Source organism: Hippichthys cyanospilos, chromosome 3 (assembly GCF_059441005.1).
Source record: "Hippichthys cyanospilos isolate Australia breed blue-spotted pipefish chromosome 3, RoL_Hcya_1.0, whole genome shotgun sequence".
NCBI classification, from domain to species: Eukaryota; Metazoa; Chordata; class Actinopteri; order Syngnathiformes; family Syngnathidae; genus Hippichthys; species Hippichthys cyanospilos.
In genome coordinates, this window is record NC_142371.1 from 28,917,240 (window position 1) to 28,935,593 (window position 18,354).

Consider the following 18,354-nt stretch of genomic DNA (forward strand, 5'->3'; position numbering starts at 1 on the left):
CCTTGTGAGACGTTGTTGAGTTCTAATGAGCATGTTCTTCACGTCCCCATGGCGAGCTGCGTGCCTACCAGGGGAACACAGGTGACAAGACAAACTCACATTGTCAATAATACCTGCTTTTGTCTCAGCTCTGTCCTATTAGCCCGCGAGATGGGCATGCTGTGTTCCGGGAGGAACGTACACGTGCAGTGGGGGTTGTACGATCGCATCTGTCTTCATTAAAAGCCGAGCACTGCTATGGGAATAGGAAAATCAACAGCGCCGCTAATTTACGTATTCATCATTGTTGCTATGTGAGAGGCTTTGTTTGTCACACCTGCTTGAAGCTGGCCCCCCATTCCACACCAAAATGGGGGCAAATGGGGATATTGTTTGCTTGGTTTTTTTTTTTTTTTTTTGGTCTTCCAAAATTCAGCCCTCCCTCCAAAAGTATATTACGCTGTTGCAAAAGAAAAAAAAAGCCAACCTTGTTCCAATCTGTGATTTTTTTGGTTTTTTTTTTTTTTTTTAACCTACAACGTATGTTTGGTAAGGTGCCCCCCCTCCCAAAAAAAAGAAAAAAAGAAACAAAAAGAAACTATAATGCAGAACAAGGCATTTAATTAAAAAAAAAAAGGGTAATGTATATAGTATGCCGGGAAGAGCATTGTACATTTTTTTTTTTTTTTTTTTAAACAAAAATAACTATCGGAAGGTGTCTTTGGGGGTAATTACCATGTATATTTTCTCAAAAATAAAAAAATGGGCAAGTATTGTGAGGCTATTTTTAAAAGTAAATAAAGCAATAAAAATGAAAAATAAATGGATATGAGATGGGTTTTTTTTCTGGGGGGGTGCATATGTGTAATAAGGTGTTTGAAAAACAAATAGAAATAAAAAAAAAAAACATCATTAATGTGTGTGCGTGCGTGTGCGTGTGTGTGTGTGTGTGTGTAACATTCCACAATGTTACACACAAAATTCCACACTAAATGCTGACTTTATCGGAAATGGTTTTATTTAAATATAAATATGTGTACAAAGATACGAGCAATGGTAGCTTATTTTTTCAGCAAATAAAACTCTCAATACATTATTAAAAGAATGAACAAGCAAATGACAATTAGTTGCGATAAAATAACCAACAAAAAAAGCATTAAATGATTGGTAAAGTAAGGAAGAAAACAGTGGCTTCAAATAAATCAAACAAGATAGATACATTATTATATAAAGATATTTTACAGAGCAGCTTACACGCTGTACATTAAGGCTTATATAAAATATAAAAATAAAGACAAGCAATGATTTTGCCTCCACTATCAAGTTTTACTTGTTCTCGTCAGGCTGCCTGGTAACAAGCGTCAAATGGCAGTACAGGCATCATACACTGAAACATCCACAAGGTAAAATGCAACTGAGCCAGGTGCAGAAACAAACGTCTCAAACATGAAATGGACATGACTCTAAATGCGGAAGGTTTTCACTAGACACATCATTTGCATGCAACAGAGAGAAAACATGGGCTTAGGCCTTTTGTACAGATGCTGTATTTCCAGGGTAGTACTGTTTCTTGTAAACATTTTAAGACCATTTGATTAGGATGTAAAGCGTCCATCTGACTGCCTGGCATATTGCCCCTCCTGATGTGGCACTCAGGTTTTGTTCGAGTTCAAGATTGCCACCATGTTACTTACAAATGATCGTGTTTGATTGTTCCGGTAATACCCTTTTTCCCTGCTTCACAATCACAAAATACTGTAGAAAACAGTACCGGGTAAGGAATGCAGTACTGGGACCCCAACCCTGTAAAACGGTCACCATCTTTGGGCATTTATGGCCTTTCCACTTGCCGCCTCCTTAAAACACACAATCGCCTTACAGTTGTTCATGGAAATCAAGGCTAAAATACAACTCCTTTTCACATTTTGTGGTCCGGTTGTTTTATAGGGTCCAGAACAGGCCAAAATCATCCGCAGGTTAGTTTGTTTCTGTGGCTAGCTCAGTCTTTTGTTGGAAATGGACACACACGTGTGCTTGGTACTGTATTCCTTTCGCATGCCAACCAAAAAACAGCAAAAGACATTGGTGGTAGTTTGTTGGTGTCCATTTTAAGCTGTAGGAACGCCATCTTGCTGATGTTTCACCTCGAGCGTTGACATTGCAGCTAAATCACTTTTGTCAAGAAGATCTGATTTTCGAGTCCACCGATAGAGTATCTCCTCATGTTTGTGTCATGTGTGGTCAATCATGCAGAGATAAACTGGTGAGGTATTAAACTTCACAATCTGCTGAAATCTCCAGCTTTGTTTAGCATCAATGACGATCCTCCGTTTGTCACGCTGACAGCTTAGAGTGACTTCCTCTTAGTATTTGTCCAAAGTTGACAAAGTCTTTGTTCATGTTAGTTCTCCCACACGGGTATGTGGCGGCGACATATTTCACTACACATTGCTTCTGTTCTTTTGATTTCCAACAGCCCTTGTCTGATCACACATGCGTCTGCATACGCTGTGAGGGCCGGCCGTAGTCCGACTGTTGGGAGGACACTTGTGACGAGGCGTAAGAGAAGCGGGACGAACTGGACACCTTGCTGGCCTCATCCGACTGGTCGTACGCGTCTACTTTCTCATAAGAAGCTGGCTTGACGTAACTGGTGAAGGCGCGGCCATAGGTTGCCGGCAGATATGCGGAGCCGCTGTAGACGGGGTCGGTGGGATAAATGGTGGCCGGTTGAGCGGGCTGCTGCTGGGCGGCTTGTTGCTGTTCATACGCGGACTGGCTCAGTGTGTTGGTCGTGTATCGGTGGGCGAAGTCGTAAACCCGTGGCTGGGTGCCGTGTTGGCCGTACATCGGGCTCGGAGAAGGCAGCTGGGATGGTGTGTAGACAGGCCGAGGGTTGGGAACGTACTCAGAGAAGCCCCCACCGCGTATGTGTCGATCTTCGTGACCACGCACGTTGTAGTAGCCGTTGGTGGGATCCTTGAGTGGATAGAGATACATGTCTTGAGTACTTGACATACCTCAGACACTGAAAATAAAAGTATGGATTTGCGCTATTTGGCAGTCTTTTTCCAGTGAGTGTTTACCTTGATGTCCGATCGCTCATCCTCCTCCTCTTCCAACAGATCACTGTGTTCTGTGCGAGACGTCCCAGGAGACTCGCTACTATTTGGCGCCTGAGGAAAGACCACGCTTATTTTGATGAATTAATACAGAAGACGAGACCTTGCTTGGAAGAGAACAAGGCGACTCTGTTACATGATTTAATGTTCGCTATGAATGACAAGACTATATCGAGAATGGATTCCTGGGGTTTTACCATTGGCTCTTTGACATCCTCCTCGTCATCGTTGCCGCGTGTGGCATTGTGATCACTATGAACAATTTGAACTCTGATGTCACTCTTGGAGAGGCGGGTACATCTTTTGCCTGGAGGTAATGAAAGGGATAGGCTATAGAATCTATTCAACATGAAACAGCACTGCAATTGTTTGATTTATAAAAATGGGCAAGTGACCCATCTGCCCTATACTGACCGTTGAGCTCACCTTTGCCAGTGTGCCTGCAGCAGATGGAGACCAGTGTGATAACGCAAATGATCAGGACGCTGCCTCCACCCACTGACCCACCAACAATTAACAGCATAGGTGGGGCTTCTGTAACAAGAGTAACGGGGGCAGAGTTAAGCATGATCTTAGGAAAAGTGTCAGAAACATTTGATACAAAGAACCAGACACTCCCATTTAATTTGCTAATCCCTGAGATACCAGCGCTTGAAGGATGCAAGCTCAGTTAACCGTGACCACGAACGTTTGCTTGTGCGGGCAATCTGGAATCACACCACCCTGGCTATTGTCTCTAATCTCTCTGAAGTAAGGGTAACAAGGCTTGACATGCAATGAAGCAATAGACAGTAATCTAATTAGAGATTCTAGAAGAGATACCGGAGCCCATTTCTCTGGAGACTTCACTCTGCCACAGTGATGTAAATTACGAGAGAAGACCTTATTTTTGGTGTCTGCTCCAACAAAAGTCTTCCACTGGCTACAGCATTCCAGTGTAATTTTAAGATCACTTTAGTGGAATGCAGCCAGAGATGCCGGGCTTGACTGACACAATGATAGAGAATATCAGACCAAACTAAAACACATGACTCCATCTAATTGACTTTTGTCCCCAATCAATATCTATGTTATAAGGGCAAACATATTCATTAAAGCTAACCATCTGCTGATTAAATCATATCGATTAGGAGCGTATAATTAAGATAAGGAGAGGCATGGGCTCTGCTTTTACCTAATCTGGTCCTTCTTTGCAGAAGGATTGAGAGTTTCATTATGTTGTCTTCAAAGGGCTTCGGCGGGAGACTTTTATGTTTTGATTGCCTTTGTTTGGTGAGTTAGTTAGCAGGATTAGGCAAAAACTACATTGCTGATTTTTACTCAGATTTTGTCAGAGCCAGTGCTTACGTGGGACAAGGAAAGGAACCATTCCATCTTGGTACCGAACCAGAAAAGTGATGATGGAAGTGCCGAAAGTGATGACGGACGTACCAGCTTGTATCAGCAGAACAGTTAATGACGGGAAAACAAAATAAATGAATAAATGCCCATCTGATAGCAAAGCGTTAAAAAAAAAAAACATGTATAGCAAGTATAGTGACACATTTTCTGGGGTGGCATGTGTGGTAAGCCCTCCCATTTTTAAATGACTGTGTATAGCAAAGCATTCCCCAACAAAAGGTAACCCCATAGAAAAAAAAGTATAATGAGGCATTTTTTCAAAGATGTGTACGAAGGTGATTTTTTGGAAAGAAAACAAGCATGTATAATAAGGTGTCTAAAAAACAACCATGTATAATCAGGTGTTAAAAAGAGAATATCTTAATAATTTATTCATGAATTCTGAAAAAAATTGGAAAAAAATCAGAGGCATGTCGTATACAGGTATATTAAAAATTATGGATTTGATGTTGATTGCTCAGAATGAAGTTATAATAATCCATTATTCAATCTGCTTATCTTCACAGGGGTGGTGGGGATGCCGGAGCCTATCTCAGGTGACTTTGGGCACAACGTTTCTTCACGTTCACAACGTTTATTATCATTAGTATTACATTATCAGGGTTACAATATTAGCTATTCTTGTTGTGTATTTACCTTGTTCCTTGAGTGTGACCAAGGCGGTACCGGTGCCAAAGTTGTTCCAAGCAGTACAATTGTAGCGCAGCTCAAAATCAGGCGCCAGAGTTTCGGAGAGCACCAGAGATGAGACAACTCCTTGGTCGTTGGTTACCGTCTGCACTGAATAGCGACCAGAGGAGCCGGACGAAAGACTGATGTCTCCAAAGGACCATACCTGTGGGAAGGAGCATAATCGTACATAATTGATGAGAGTGATTTTTCTACATGCTTCTTCACTTGTGAGTAAAGGGAATACACGTACACCCTTAGATCCATTCATTCTGGTACCAGTATCTTCCTCTGTAGCACTTTCTTTCTGCTGACCTCAAAAGCGCTACGAGGCTGACCTAGCTGGCGAGCTTATGTTTAAGCACCCTCCCACGTAGCGCCCTGAAGGTGAGGTATAAGGAGGCTGAGGTAGCCACACTATGAAGTGGGCCTCCTCTTTGCCGTCAGTAGCGCAGGGCCAGCAGAGCACCTGTCTCTCCCTCTGTCCGCTCCTCTCGCACCCTAATTATCCTCTCTCAGCCCAGCATACATTCATTGGTTCAACAAGGTCACCTGAGTGATGCCTCTCGAGCCGCTAATTGAATGCAGTTTGTCTGAAACGTGTAGGGAGCCCGTCTCCCACAGCTCCCCCTACGCCGATCGCTTCCTTTAATGCCAGTGCAATTACGCTGCTGAATATATGCGTATGCCTTTATTAGTGAGTTGAATATGTCTTGGTGCAAAGGTGTCAAGGTGAGGTCAGGGGTAACATGCAAGCAAGTGAAATATGTATGTCGCAAACACAACTGAATGACAAAGAGATTCACTTACAATCTTATAAGGCGGAGGGGTGCTTCCCACCCTGCATTCTAGCTTGCCCTTGGAGTGCTTCACTGCATGCTGTGTGGCCTCAGCTGTGATGATAGGAGGGCCTAGTGTGAAGAACACAGGAAGAGGAATGAGAAAACATTCTGACACACCAGACACCATATTGTCAGAGTAATCCATCGGAGGAGGTAGCGCACCATTTACAGTCAAGGTGGCATCTCTTTCGGCAACTCCGATGCGGGGAACGATGGCCTTGCAGGTATAGGTCCCAGCTTCCGCCTGTGTAACAGACTTGAGCTGCAAGGTGTTACTGTTACTTAGCACCTGTGAGAAACAGAGAAGGCCAAGGAGATTGATGGGTTTTCATTCTAGACAAATGACATGATTTTTTTGCAGTCTTATTCCTACAAAGCAGTACAGATGTCACCTTGTGTAAAAAAGTTAGATACCAAATTAACAAATCTGCACTGTAAAACTTTCTTGCATTTTGTTAAGGATAGACTTCATTTTGTCTTGGAGAAAAGATATGCCTTTACTTCTATACACTGCAATGGATTCAATGTTAATTATAACCACAATACAAGCTTTGTATAAGTGCAAGGATATGAAAGGATATGACCTTGTTTCTCTAGCTCTCTTAGTTTTCTATGAGACAAGGTAAGATGCCTGTTGTTGGAGGAGCAGGTGCATATGGCAGCTCATGAGCAAAGTAATGAGAATAAGGCAGACGTTATTTTGAACTATCAGCTTTTCATTCACTTGTAACTCTTGTTAGTTTGTGTGCTTGTCTGTCTTTTGTCAACTAGGCTTACATTTGTCTTTGACAATTGGTTCTCAAACATTTTTTCAGCATTAATAACAATTCAATTAAGCCTTTTTTTAAGTCACATTAAGTTAATATTTACTTCTTAACGCTAGGCTTTCTGTATGTTAACTAGCTCCGTTTTCACGCATTGGGCTTCTTGTGCTTGAGTTGTTTGGGGTTGGAAAACAAAGGTCAATCACATCCTGAAATGGACACTGATTGAGTGTCACTGTGTTTGGCATAACCTGATTGGTTTTTACTGTGGGTGGGAGGGCAAGTTCAGGAGCAGAAGGAAGATGTGAAAATAGAAGAGATAGAGATATTGTTGTTTCAATGGATCTTAAATTTAACTTTAAAAAATGCACCGACTGCACCTTCTGTAAAGGTGTAGCGATATATTTCTTTGTAATAGATGCTTTCTTTCTTTTTTTTCGTTGTTGGATGGTTTTGTTTTTAACGTCAGTCGGATTGTAGATTGCACAACACATTTGTTTATGTTTACATCAGAGATAGATTTGCTATCGTCAAAACTCCGCTGTGAAAACTGTCTGGCTGCAAATATGTTATAAAGACTATAAGTCGCACTGGTTAATAAGCTGCAGCAGCAAAATATGAGCAAAAAAAGGATTGTCACAGATAAGCCGCAATGGACTATAAGCCGCAGGTAGTAAAATGAGATATTTCTGCAAAAAGATGTTACACGGAAGTTTATCTTTTTTTTTGTTATTTTTTTTGTAATTGTCAACAGCAACATCCTCTCTTTAACAGACTGAACATGCCTGCATGTTTAATCCCAACATATTTATAGAAAATGGATGGATGGATATTTTCAACACTAACAGAATACTAAATAGCGGTTCAAAATCGAAATCAATACTTCAAGAGCATCTTTTTTTAATCTCCCTTTGTTTAATAGATTAGTGAACATAAAAACACATTGCACATAATTCATATTTACGATCATAAATGCATAAATAAAATCATATATAAAATATATAATATATAAAATCACAAATTTACCCAAAATTTGATACATTCTCTTTTTCAATTTAGACATATATTTTATTTTAATAATATATTTATGGAACTCTTTTTGAGCACAGCCTGTGATTCACATCTTTTCAGTTCTATTTCATAGTTGTTCCATGAATTTAAACCTTGAACAGATACACACATTTGTTTGCTGGGTTAGGGTTAGGGTTGATGAATAAATAAAAAATGAATAAATGAATAAAAAAAAAAAAAAAAAACAACAGATAAACCGTACCGGACTATGAGGCAGGGCTCAAATCATGAGCCTTCATAGTTTTAAAGTCCGAAAAATACGGTATGTCTTTTCAATAATACTATGGTTTGCTGGCAACAAATGGCATTCCTGCACTGTTTTTTGCTTGAACTGTTTTCCCCTAGTGATACAACACCATCCTCCCAAAACCCCAGTGTGTTAAATGCCAATCAAGGAAGGGTTTATCACCCCAAAGTGAACTGTGTTCTTTTACTTCTCACATCATCGAGTGGCTACAGATGCTTGTGGGTTTTGGTACAATTTGCTTGTCTTTTATCACAACGTTTAACACTCAAGCTGGGGCTGAGTAGCTGCTTGGTAAGCTTGTTGTAATAAAATTGTGAGAAGACAACAGAGCGAAGGATGGTGTGAGTGGGCCTCTGAAGGACCGCGCTCACTCACTCCTTAGCTCATCGATTCTGTCATTCTATCAAGCTGCGCTTAATCCATTTACCTCCACTCAGGCCTCCCTCCTATTTCCACACGGCCCCCTCTTGCACCGTCCACTTTTCTTTTTCAACGCACTTACAAAGTAACCCAATTAATCCATTACTCTTAGCTATGTGTGGGACAGCAAGAGTGGGTGGATTAGAAAAAATGTCTGCTTTCTCCCTCCGAGGAGCCGAATGTTCCCTCAGTTGTGACGACATGGCTCACGGCATTTCGATTTTTTTTTTACTCTGGGTATTTTCACCTGTTAGTAGTAATGGCAGCGAGCGAGAAAAGAAAGTGCGCCGATGCTGCACTGAAATAATTTTTAGCAGCATAGTTAAGTTCTTCTAGGAAACGGTTATTCAAATGCTGCTAGCGCTGCCTGATGCCTGATGAGCTAGGGATGTTTTACCCGCACCGGTTGACTGACTGCTTCTCGGACTGATTGAGTTAGTGCGACGACAGCCAATCTGAGCACGGCAACGTTGCGTATATCTGTCAGTGGACAGACAGTTCTCTGCCAGAGGCGTTATCCCTCAGGGAGCTTGGTGAGCGCAGCTTTTTGAAGAATGTGTAGAGAGAAAAGTGTGAAGGCGTCATGCCTGAAGGCCATGTGCGAATGTTTCACTCTGAGGGGACGGTGATCAACGGTGAAGTGTTGAATCTTCAAGATGCTTGTCTATCGCCTTACCTCGCTTGAGCCTTGTTTGGTCCAAGCCAGGGTCAGGGGAGGGTTTCCAGTCCACGTGCAAGTGAATGCTGCATCCATCCCAATGTCCACAGTCATCGACTTTGGCCCTGACAACAATCTGGGGCCAACTGTGAGGAAGCTTACAGTTAGAATCAATATGTTTACCGCTTAACACATACGCCTCAAGGCTACGATGTCACAGCTTTGTTTACAGTCTTCCAGTTTGACTTACACTGGACATCAACCAGGGTGCTAACATTGGTGCTGCCCACAGAGTTGGACACCGCACAGGAGACCGGATCTGTGAAGTAGGAATAGTCCACGGTCACCTCCAGGCTGTCACCATTCGCCTCAGAGATGGGGACTCCTCCTTTAGACCACCTGGGATGGGTGAATAATCACATTATGCAGTCAGATTATTAGTTCAGGGAAGGTACTTAGCCATGCATATCAAAGTGGCTATTAGTTCATTCATAGCGTGTGCCAATCATAATCAAATGCTGCCAATCAAGCGGCTCATTCAAGCAAATTATTCAAACACTTGCACTTTTTCCACTTCTCAGGGTAATGTGCTTTTCAGCCTTGCACGTTATGACAGCGAAAAAACATTCTACTCAATTTGCCCAACAGAAAAGGGAAGTCAAACTCATTTTTCTTTACAGCAATATGTTCTTTGCAGCCCCACTTGTCTAAACGCTACAATCTGATGAATATTATATCTGTGGTTAGTGTAGTGTGGTTAGTTTATTCATTTAGCCATTTGCAGCCACAGAAAGGTAACATTTTGTCTGAACTGCAGTAATATAAGAATACTATGGTTATGTGGCACAGAGCACCCTCACTTAATGATGTAGTGGTTTTCATTGAAGTATGTTTTATTCATTACAGTTGTTTTCCAATACAAATAGCTAATGCAATTATGACTTTACCACAGTGAAGATGTGTGAAAAGCTTTGGAGCATGGCTGATTTACTCACGTGAACGAAACAACAAACAAAGAAGAATTGAAATCATTAAAAGAAAAATATTCAACGTCTATCCTTGGTTGGAAGTGACTTATATGAAGAACTTTATATAATTTTGACATCCAAAATAAGAAGAGATCAACAACAACATAAATGAAAATTCGTGACTGGACTTTCTGCAAGTGTGATAGCAAATTAGCCCTTTTTATGTTTTTGCATATGAAGCTGTCATGTTTCTTAAAATGATACTTAATTTGCTTAAATTAGTCAAATTCAGTAGTAAACTTTGTCTATAGGTTGTCTGATAACCATTTTTATGTAGTTAATACTTAAAAAAAATAATTTGCTATTTGCTGTCAACAGAAAATGACCACATGTGTTTTAGGATCAGGTAATGATCACGGCTCACCTGTTTTCTGGATTTGATCATGTGACGTTTGCGAGTTGAGATGTGATTGGTCGTTACCTGAGCTTCGAGCCCATCCATCCATCCATCCATCCATCCATCCATCCATCCATCCATCCATCCATCCATCCATCCATCCATCCATCCATCCATCCATCCATCCATCCATCCATCCATCCATCCATCCATCCATCCATTCATTTTCTATGGACGCTTATCCTCTCAAGGGTTGCAGGCTTGCCTATTCCAGCATTCTATGGGTAGTAAGCAGGGGAAACCCTGAACCCGTTGCCAGCCAATTGCAGGGCACTGAGTGATGAATATTTCACAAACATGAACCCAATCACACCTAAGGACATGCCAGGCATGTTTTGGAATCTGGAGGGAAGCTGGACTGCTCAGAGAAAACCCATGCCGGCACAAAGAGAAAATGCAAACTTTACACAGGAAAGCTGGAGCAAGGTGGATTTGACCGCGCAACTCTGAGCTGTGAGGCAGATGTGGTAATCACTTTTCCACCCAACCGCCACTTCGAGCACATGTGAAGCCATTTTTCGTCGACCACGAGTGGCAGTGTTTTTTTTAAAGACTTTAATATTAGTACTGTACATACATGAGAAATATAATGAAAACATCAAATTGAGTATACGGTAGATAAAATATTACATTTTTAAACCTGAAATGGCTAAATCGGGAACATATCAATTTAAAGGGGGGTCAACCCAAACAGTTTCTTAGCAACAATTGTTTGATGCAGCTCCACCTATTTAGATTAACCCTTGTGCAGTATTTTGTATAATCTTTTGACCTTTACTTCTAAGGCATTTCATATCAAAGGGAAACCATTGAAAGAAAACACTAGGTAGCTGAAATTTCACCCGAACGGAGACACTGTGTTTAAGTTTAACATCCCACAACCACTTAGTTATCACAAACCCTTGGGTAAAATACTATGAGAATGACCCCAAAATGTATTTGTCGAATAAGAATTAAGCAGCAAAACCCACCTGATTTTATTTATCTCATTGGGGACCAGCAGCTGTCGACTGAAAATGACATCACAGTAGTCGGGGCTTAAGTAACGACCAAACGTCACATGGACTCAAAAAAGCGGATAGCTAGGATTTGTCACGACCTGTGCAACTGCGCTCATTTTCAGTCATTCGCTCATTAAACTGATCAATTCATATTTCACATACACAATATGAATCAGAAGACTGTATTTAGACCGGTGGAGACGCATAGAATATATTGTCAAGATGATTTGGGGTTGACTTTCCTCCTTTAAAACGTTTATAGAGGGTGCATCTACCTGTAGCCAATAATTTCCGGATTGGCTGAGGCGGTGCATATGAAGAGAACCTTGGCGCCTTCGGTCACCGTCTGAGGCTGGACTGACAAAACCACAGATGGAGGGTCTGCAAGATGTGATGAAAAAATTAGGAGGCGATATATTGGTGTGACAACTTCTCCTTGTCATTGGATGAGAATGCGGACAAGCACGTGTTTGTGACTTACGTTGGACATTGATCGTGATGGATGTCTGTCTCCCAGCAGGGGCAGCTGGGTTGAGAACCCTGCAGGTGTAGGTGCGGCCAGAGTCGCTGTCCTCTGGGATGATTGGAAGCATACTGACAGCTGCCTCCCTCTTCCCATCTTCCATCAGTGTCTGCAACAATACACAGTAGCTGTTCGTTTCAGCTGCAAGCCATAGGTACGCCGTCTATATGTCATCTTATTTTCAATTTTTATGCGTACGCCAGTAACGCTATTTTAATTTAAAATTCTTTGGCTCTGGCGGTGAAATATATTAGGGTACTTTACGATGCAGCATGGGGATTTTTTGCTGTTCCTACATTTCTGAGAGCGTTTGCCGTCAGCGCCTTGTTTGTCATCGTCTTTTAAATCTATTTACTGCTCACAGAAATCAATACGCCTAAGTGAGGCAAGGTGTAGATTCTGAAGGTAATGCATACTGCTCACTCTCTTTCACACACAAACGCGCGCACACAGAAGGGAAGGGTGACGGCCAAATTGCTTGTGAGTGTCTGGGTGGTGACTGTGAAGCACAAGTGTCACATTTTCTGATAAAAAAAAAAAAAAAAAAGCAGGCTGGGCATTTTCTCCTGGATACCAAAAATCAATGGAGCGACTCTTTCTCTTCCTCAGCAAGAGGCACACACTTTTCTTTTTTATAAGATGAAATCACATGAGACCCTTTCATATCTTGTGTGTTATTTTTCGTTCTTTTTAATGTGCCCCCCCTTTCTGAGACCCCTTTCAGTTCTTATGTGTTAAACTTTTTTTGTATGTTTTTAATATGTGCCCCCTTTCTCCTGCCCCCGCCTTCCCCTCTCAGTGCAAGCGCTCGCCTCCTTAAATGTGGTGTTTAGCGTCGTTTAGCGTGGTCAGAGAGCATGAAAAATGTGACACTTTCCCAGCCGTGGCTGACTCACGCTCCGCCGCATCCCCATTGTGTTTCGGCATTGTTGTGTTGGTGATTCGCTCTCTGCAGAAAACTCTACTGTATCAAACCCTCATGCCTGTCTGAGCTTTGGCATGCTCCAGTTATGCTGTAGTGTCACAGCATTAGCGGAAGGGAGGGGGAAGCAAGGAGGTTAGTGGGAGTAAGGGGGAGCAGGCGGAGAGGAGAGGCATGAGTGAAAACGGGAGGGGGACTGCAGAGGCAAACCTTATGAGAAAAGGGTGCTGATTGAAAACTATATAAGACAAAGGTGGTTTTTGCTTATAATTCTAATCATGTGTTGAAACGGAGGAAATGATGGCGAGAGCTGTTTAGTTGCATGTACCTTGGAGTAAATTGCTGTGTCCATTACTTCTCCATCTCGGTACCAGGTGATCTCTGCGGCAGGCTTGGCTCCGTAGGATCTGCAGGTGAGGTTGTGTGACGTGTGGGCTTTAAGACGCACAACGGGGCCCCCCTCCACCAAGGGGTCGGAAGGAGGGACTGCAAAACAATAACAAATGCGTCACTAAATATGAAACACAGAAAATTAAAGGGCTGTTTATATGCAGTCCAGAGGGTACCCTGGCTCTCACACAAAGTAGAAGAAAATGGATAGTTGAGTGAAGCAAAATTTCATTTTGACACCGTTACAACAATATGAATACTCTACTAATTAGAGTGCATTATTATCTTGGAAAAAAATCCGTTGCAGATTTGGTAATGGGTCTCATTACAGTACATTCCATTGTTGTGACATTGAAGAAAAAGGCAAACAAGTATCCTCTTATGATAATGTCTCTTTCACACTGTATCATTGATGAAAAGTCCTCAAATGGCAGTCAGCTGAGGGGAAAATAACACACTTCACATTCTTTATTTCCTTTTCAGAGCCCGGCATTATTGTTGCAATCGCTCCCACTGCTGCTGAGCGATGTTTGGGCTGAATTGCTTATTTGTTCATTTATTTGCATGGTTTCTCACACAGCACTGGCAACCCAAGCGTGCCACCCCTGATGAGGGCGTCCATTTCCCGGACCAATAAGGAGCGGCGTGAATGTGGGGTTTGTGTTGGCTTTTTTCGCTCCCTCCACCGAACCAATTTCACTGTGTGTGTCTGAATTGTCAGAGGTCTTTCCGTTGCTGCCGCATGGACACTAATGGAATCCGAGTGCTAGGTGATTTTAATTTCCATGCCGATTCCCCTGACTGCACTCCAGACGTTGACTCTGGATTGCTTTGGCACGCAGGCAACTGCACGCAAATACACATGCACAGGGGAAAACTTTTTCACTTCTTGTTTTGCCTACATATAAACATATATCCTGAGAAGCCTTCTTTCTCATTTATGTATATGTGAAAGGGCACAATTGCCCATCCAGCACCGGTCTCGATGAATTACAGTGCCCTTTATGACGACGTTAGCTTCCGTTTCTTGCCTGTGTAATGTGCCTGCGATAATAAAAACATGTCACAAGACTTCCAGGAGTAGTGTTGAAAAAATACATTATCTCAGACACAAACTTAAGGCTTCAATTCTGGCACGTGGCTTAGTCTGAATCTGTGCATGAGTGGGCTACTGTAAGTTTTGGTATTCCTGCAAACCCATGAATGTGGGCACTGTGTGAACACAGCCGATTTGATTCGAGGATAGGGATCGGTTCTTTGTTGGACAGATTTTTCATTACCATTTTAAATAAAATAGATAAACCAGTGACTGTTGATATGTATTCCTGATTGGAAACTAATCGTCTGGGGGGTGGGGGTTGATGCATGTTACCTTTGAGTTGAAAACAGAAATACAAACACAAAACAATTTATTAGCCTTGAATCGAATATGAATGCTTGTTTGACAAATAGATGTTCTATCAGTAAGAAAATGAACTTGAGTCTCAGCACAACCAAAGGTCAAATATATACTTAAACAAGACTGTATGCTCAGTAAATACGTCTGAAAAGTAAACAAATGCAAATACGATAGCTTTAATAGGCAAAGTTTCTCATCATCATGTGTCATATTCTAGCTGCTTCTGCCTTGCCTCTTTTATAAGCGTGCTGGGCGAACGTAGATATATGGATAGTGACATCCCTTCAAGTGCCACCAGATGCCAGCAGAGCTATTCTCATTCCCACAAGACCTGTATCCCCCCCCCCCCCCCCACACACACACACCCAACACACATTCATGTATCCCCAACCGCTCCTCAGCCCTCAATGTCTGCGTGAAGAAGTGGATCACTCACATCGCGTTAATGTAAAAACTGCCATGCGCTTGACAAATGTTGTGGCTCACCATAAAATGTGCTAACTATGCAGACCTTGACTTTCAAGCGACTACTCCAGTCATTTGTGATTCCTGCAATCACATTAGCCAAGACATCCACAGTCTTGAGAGTGTTTACTCCTTTTTTTCTTCTCCCATCTTGGCTGAGCTTCAGTAGAATTATGCCCCCAGCATTTCATTTCCATCAAGAAATTAGATTTATCGCTTAGGGGTTATTGCTGAGTGGTGATAAGAAATCATTTTATTAATTGTAAAGCCTTTAAAGAGGTCAGTGGTATTGTGTACGATGCAATACAGATTTCATTTGTCCGCCCGCCGATGTTCCGAACGGGATAATTACGCATTGTGCTCGACTTGCTCTTTTTTTTTTTTATAATGCCCGTCTTTATACTTGTGTTTCGTGTGATGTGTTGGGACCGTTCCCGAGCTGTGGCAGCCTGAGCTGCGTATCTTACCTAGTACAGTGAGCTTGGCACGGTGGGAGCGCAGGCCCGCCTGTGTCGCCTGACACTCGTACACGGCATCATCCACCAGCTCTGCCGAATCGATCAGCAAGCTGTGCTCGCCTGATAGCGGGTCGCCCATTAAGGAGTAGCGCGTCCAGCCTGCGTGAAGCCAGCGTACACAACAGTCAGCCGCAAACCGAGTAACAATAAACACATAATGACACAACTACGGAGCCCATTTGGACAAAGCACTAAGAAATGTGGAAAAGCTGTTTGAGTCACAAATGAACGTAAGCGGCACCTCGGTAGGATTGAGCCATTGTGCGTGAGTGTGTATGTGTGTGTCTGCGTGTAGAGGAGCATGATGTGGGAAATGAAACGCATGAGGGGTCTGTCCTTGAAGCGCAGACATAATAAAGATGGTGGCAGGGCCTCTAGGGCCAAGAGGCAGTCTCTCTGCCATCAAATGTCAGCGTGAAAAGCTGATTGATTATATACATTCCTACAAAACCTTACAAATCTAAACAGCAAATCACATTACGTGCGCACAGCAGTAGCCGACCTTACACTTTTCGATCTTGTAAAACCTAAATGGTTAAGGAAGCGAGGCTCGGCTTCTAATGGGGCCCGCCATAGATTGGAGGGAGGCAAACACTAGTAAATTTACCTCGAGAAAATGTATTTGCACTAAGAGGCGCTATATTGCTTTTCAGAATTCCAAGCCCAGTTTCCACCCAACTGTTTTGTTCAGTTCGACTTGGTGTCAGTATGTTTTTAATTTTTGTAGTCTTAATGGAGTTCCAAAACATCTTGACCCATAGAGTCCCAATTTCTCCTAACTGTATCCTGTGATGTTATATATATATTTTATAGCCAAGTACCCCCAAACCAGCACAAACCATTTTTGGATGAGGAAAAAAATAAGAGACATTAGATTTGCTGAGAAATTAGAAACTTTGTTGAAATATCATGTACCTCTTGAAGTGCCACCACATGCCACCAGGGTTACTCATGCCCCTATTTGAACACTGATCCCGTAAAGCAAATGGTAATAGGTGACTTGCTCTTCTACTGTAGGTGCTTTAGCACAGCGTCGAGATCAACTGAGTTCAGTATCTTGCTCAAGGACACTTCGGCAAAAAGATTTCTTTTTTCTAGGGGGGCTTGGCAAAATATAATTGCGAAGCACTGTGCTATGGATACCCAAGGGTTGAAAAAATTCTCAAACATTGCATAATGGTTGTAGGCTTGCAAAGAGTGTTCTGTCTGAGACATTAAAAAGTGTTTGTGCTTGAAATTGTGGCATTCTTTTAGTTCCCTGTTAGATGGCACTAAATTCAACAAATGGAAACTAAAAATCAAAATCAATTCCAATTTTAGCAACAACATTCACAACAGTGTTTTGATCCAGAAAATAACCAATAAATGTTCTCATACAATCAGAATTTATATCAAAACTCTTATAATGAGATACACTACGCCTAACAACTGATCAACAGTACATTGAAAGAACCATAAACAAGGCTTCAAAAAGAATGGTCTCAAAAGGAGGTAGTCAATGATTTTAGAGAAGAATGTCATCATCAGATTACAACAGAAATTAAAAGACTGCAAGAGTCGCAGAACAGAATAGAAATGCGCATCCTTGGAAATTTTCCGTTATACATAGCCATTTGAATGTTTAGAGGTCATTTCAGTTCACTTGTAAAGGTTACAGAACATTTCACCTGCAAGCCTGATAATTTTAGAATGTTGAACGTGTATTAATTGTTCTTGTTAAATGTGGCACCCAATTGATTTAGATGAAAGTATCCTAAGACGACTATGACGAATCAATTTAAGTCAAACTGTGTGACGCGTACAACGTTGCTTAAACGCCGTTTCAGTCACGTCAACATCTTGCAAGAGAGGCTAAATGAGATCATACCTGGTAGGTCTCTCTCTCCACCCAAAGCCAGTCCATCTTTGGTCCACTGCACCATCCCTCGGTAGCCCACAATGACACACGGTAGAGTCACGGACTGCCCAGACACCACCACCTGGTCCTGAGGCTGCTGGGAAAAGTAGGCTGCTCGGGTGGCGGCTGCAAGGACAGAAGGAGAAACGTCTTGTGAATGGTACAAGAATTGACATTTTCAGAGCAAATCATGTACAAACTGCACACAACGTCCCATATCGAGTGAACGGCAGCAGGTGTGTAGGTTTAGCATTGTGAAAGTAGCCCTGTAAAGAGTGAGGGTGATGGTTCAATAAACTGACATTTTAAAGAGATGGATGAGGCTGACTTGTGTGAACATTTAATATTTCCCCCCCCTATAAATATCCCTTCCAAGAAGAAGAGTCAGCGTTGCCTCATAACTTATTTAACTCTTTCCCGAGTCCATATGCTTGTATGCTTACTGGCACGGAGCACTTGTGCAAGAAGAGGGGAAAAATCTGCCACTCTTTCAGTGTACTTTTAGTAAAAATGGATGTTAAACAATTAAAACGGCATCAAAGGTCCCTCGGGACCCGTTTTGTTTGAGGCGCTTCAAATTCAACAGAGACACCTGCCGCCGTTGTACTGCTTGTGTTTAAGTGTGGCACACACTCTCAATG

General features: G+C 42.1%; 1 protein-coding gene across 2 annotated transcripts in view; it reads right to left on the reverse strand.

The window, feature by feature from the left end:
* Positions 1-979: 979 nt before the first annotated feature.
* LOC148426734 (kin of IRRE-like protein 1) overlaps positions 980-18,354 on the reverse strand; it is a 42,171-nt gene continuing 24,796 nt past the window's right edge. The window contains exons 2-15 of one of the 2 annotated variants that reach the window (XM_088411523.1): positions 17,684-17,839; positions 15,766-15,915; positions 13,373-13,530; positions 12,081-12,231; positions 11,875-11,980; positions 9,424-9,572; positions 9,192-9,319; positions 6,176-6,302; positions 5,982-6,082; positions 5,139-5,337; positions 3,528-3,635; positions 3,299-3,408; positions 3,066-3,155; positions 980-2,958 (exon numbers count right to left, since the gene is read on the reverse strand). In XM_088411523.1, coding sequence (XP_088267649.1) covers positions 2,467-2,958; positions 3,066-3,155; positions 3,299-3,408; positions 3,528-3,635; positions 5,139-5,337; positions 5,982-6,082; positions 6,176-6,302; positions 9,192-9,319; positions 9,424-9,572; positions 11,875-11,980; positions 12,081-12,231; positions 13,373-13,530; positions 15,766-15,915; positions 17,684-17,839 — 2,225 coding nt within the window. In that variant the 3' untranslated portion in view covers positions 980-2,466. Of the gene's footprint in view, positions 2,959-3,065; positions 3,156-3,298; positions 3,409-3,515; positions 3,636-5,138; positions 5,338-5,981; positions 6,083-6,175; positions 6,303-9,191; positions 9,320-9,423; positions 9,573-11,874; positions 11,981-12,080; positions 12,232-13,372; positions 13,531-15,765; positions 15,916-17,683; positions 17,840-18,354 lie in introns of both variants that reach the window. The other variant, XM_088411522.1, reaches the window with a different exon arrangement.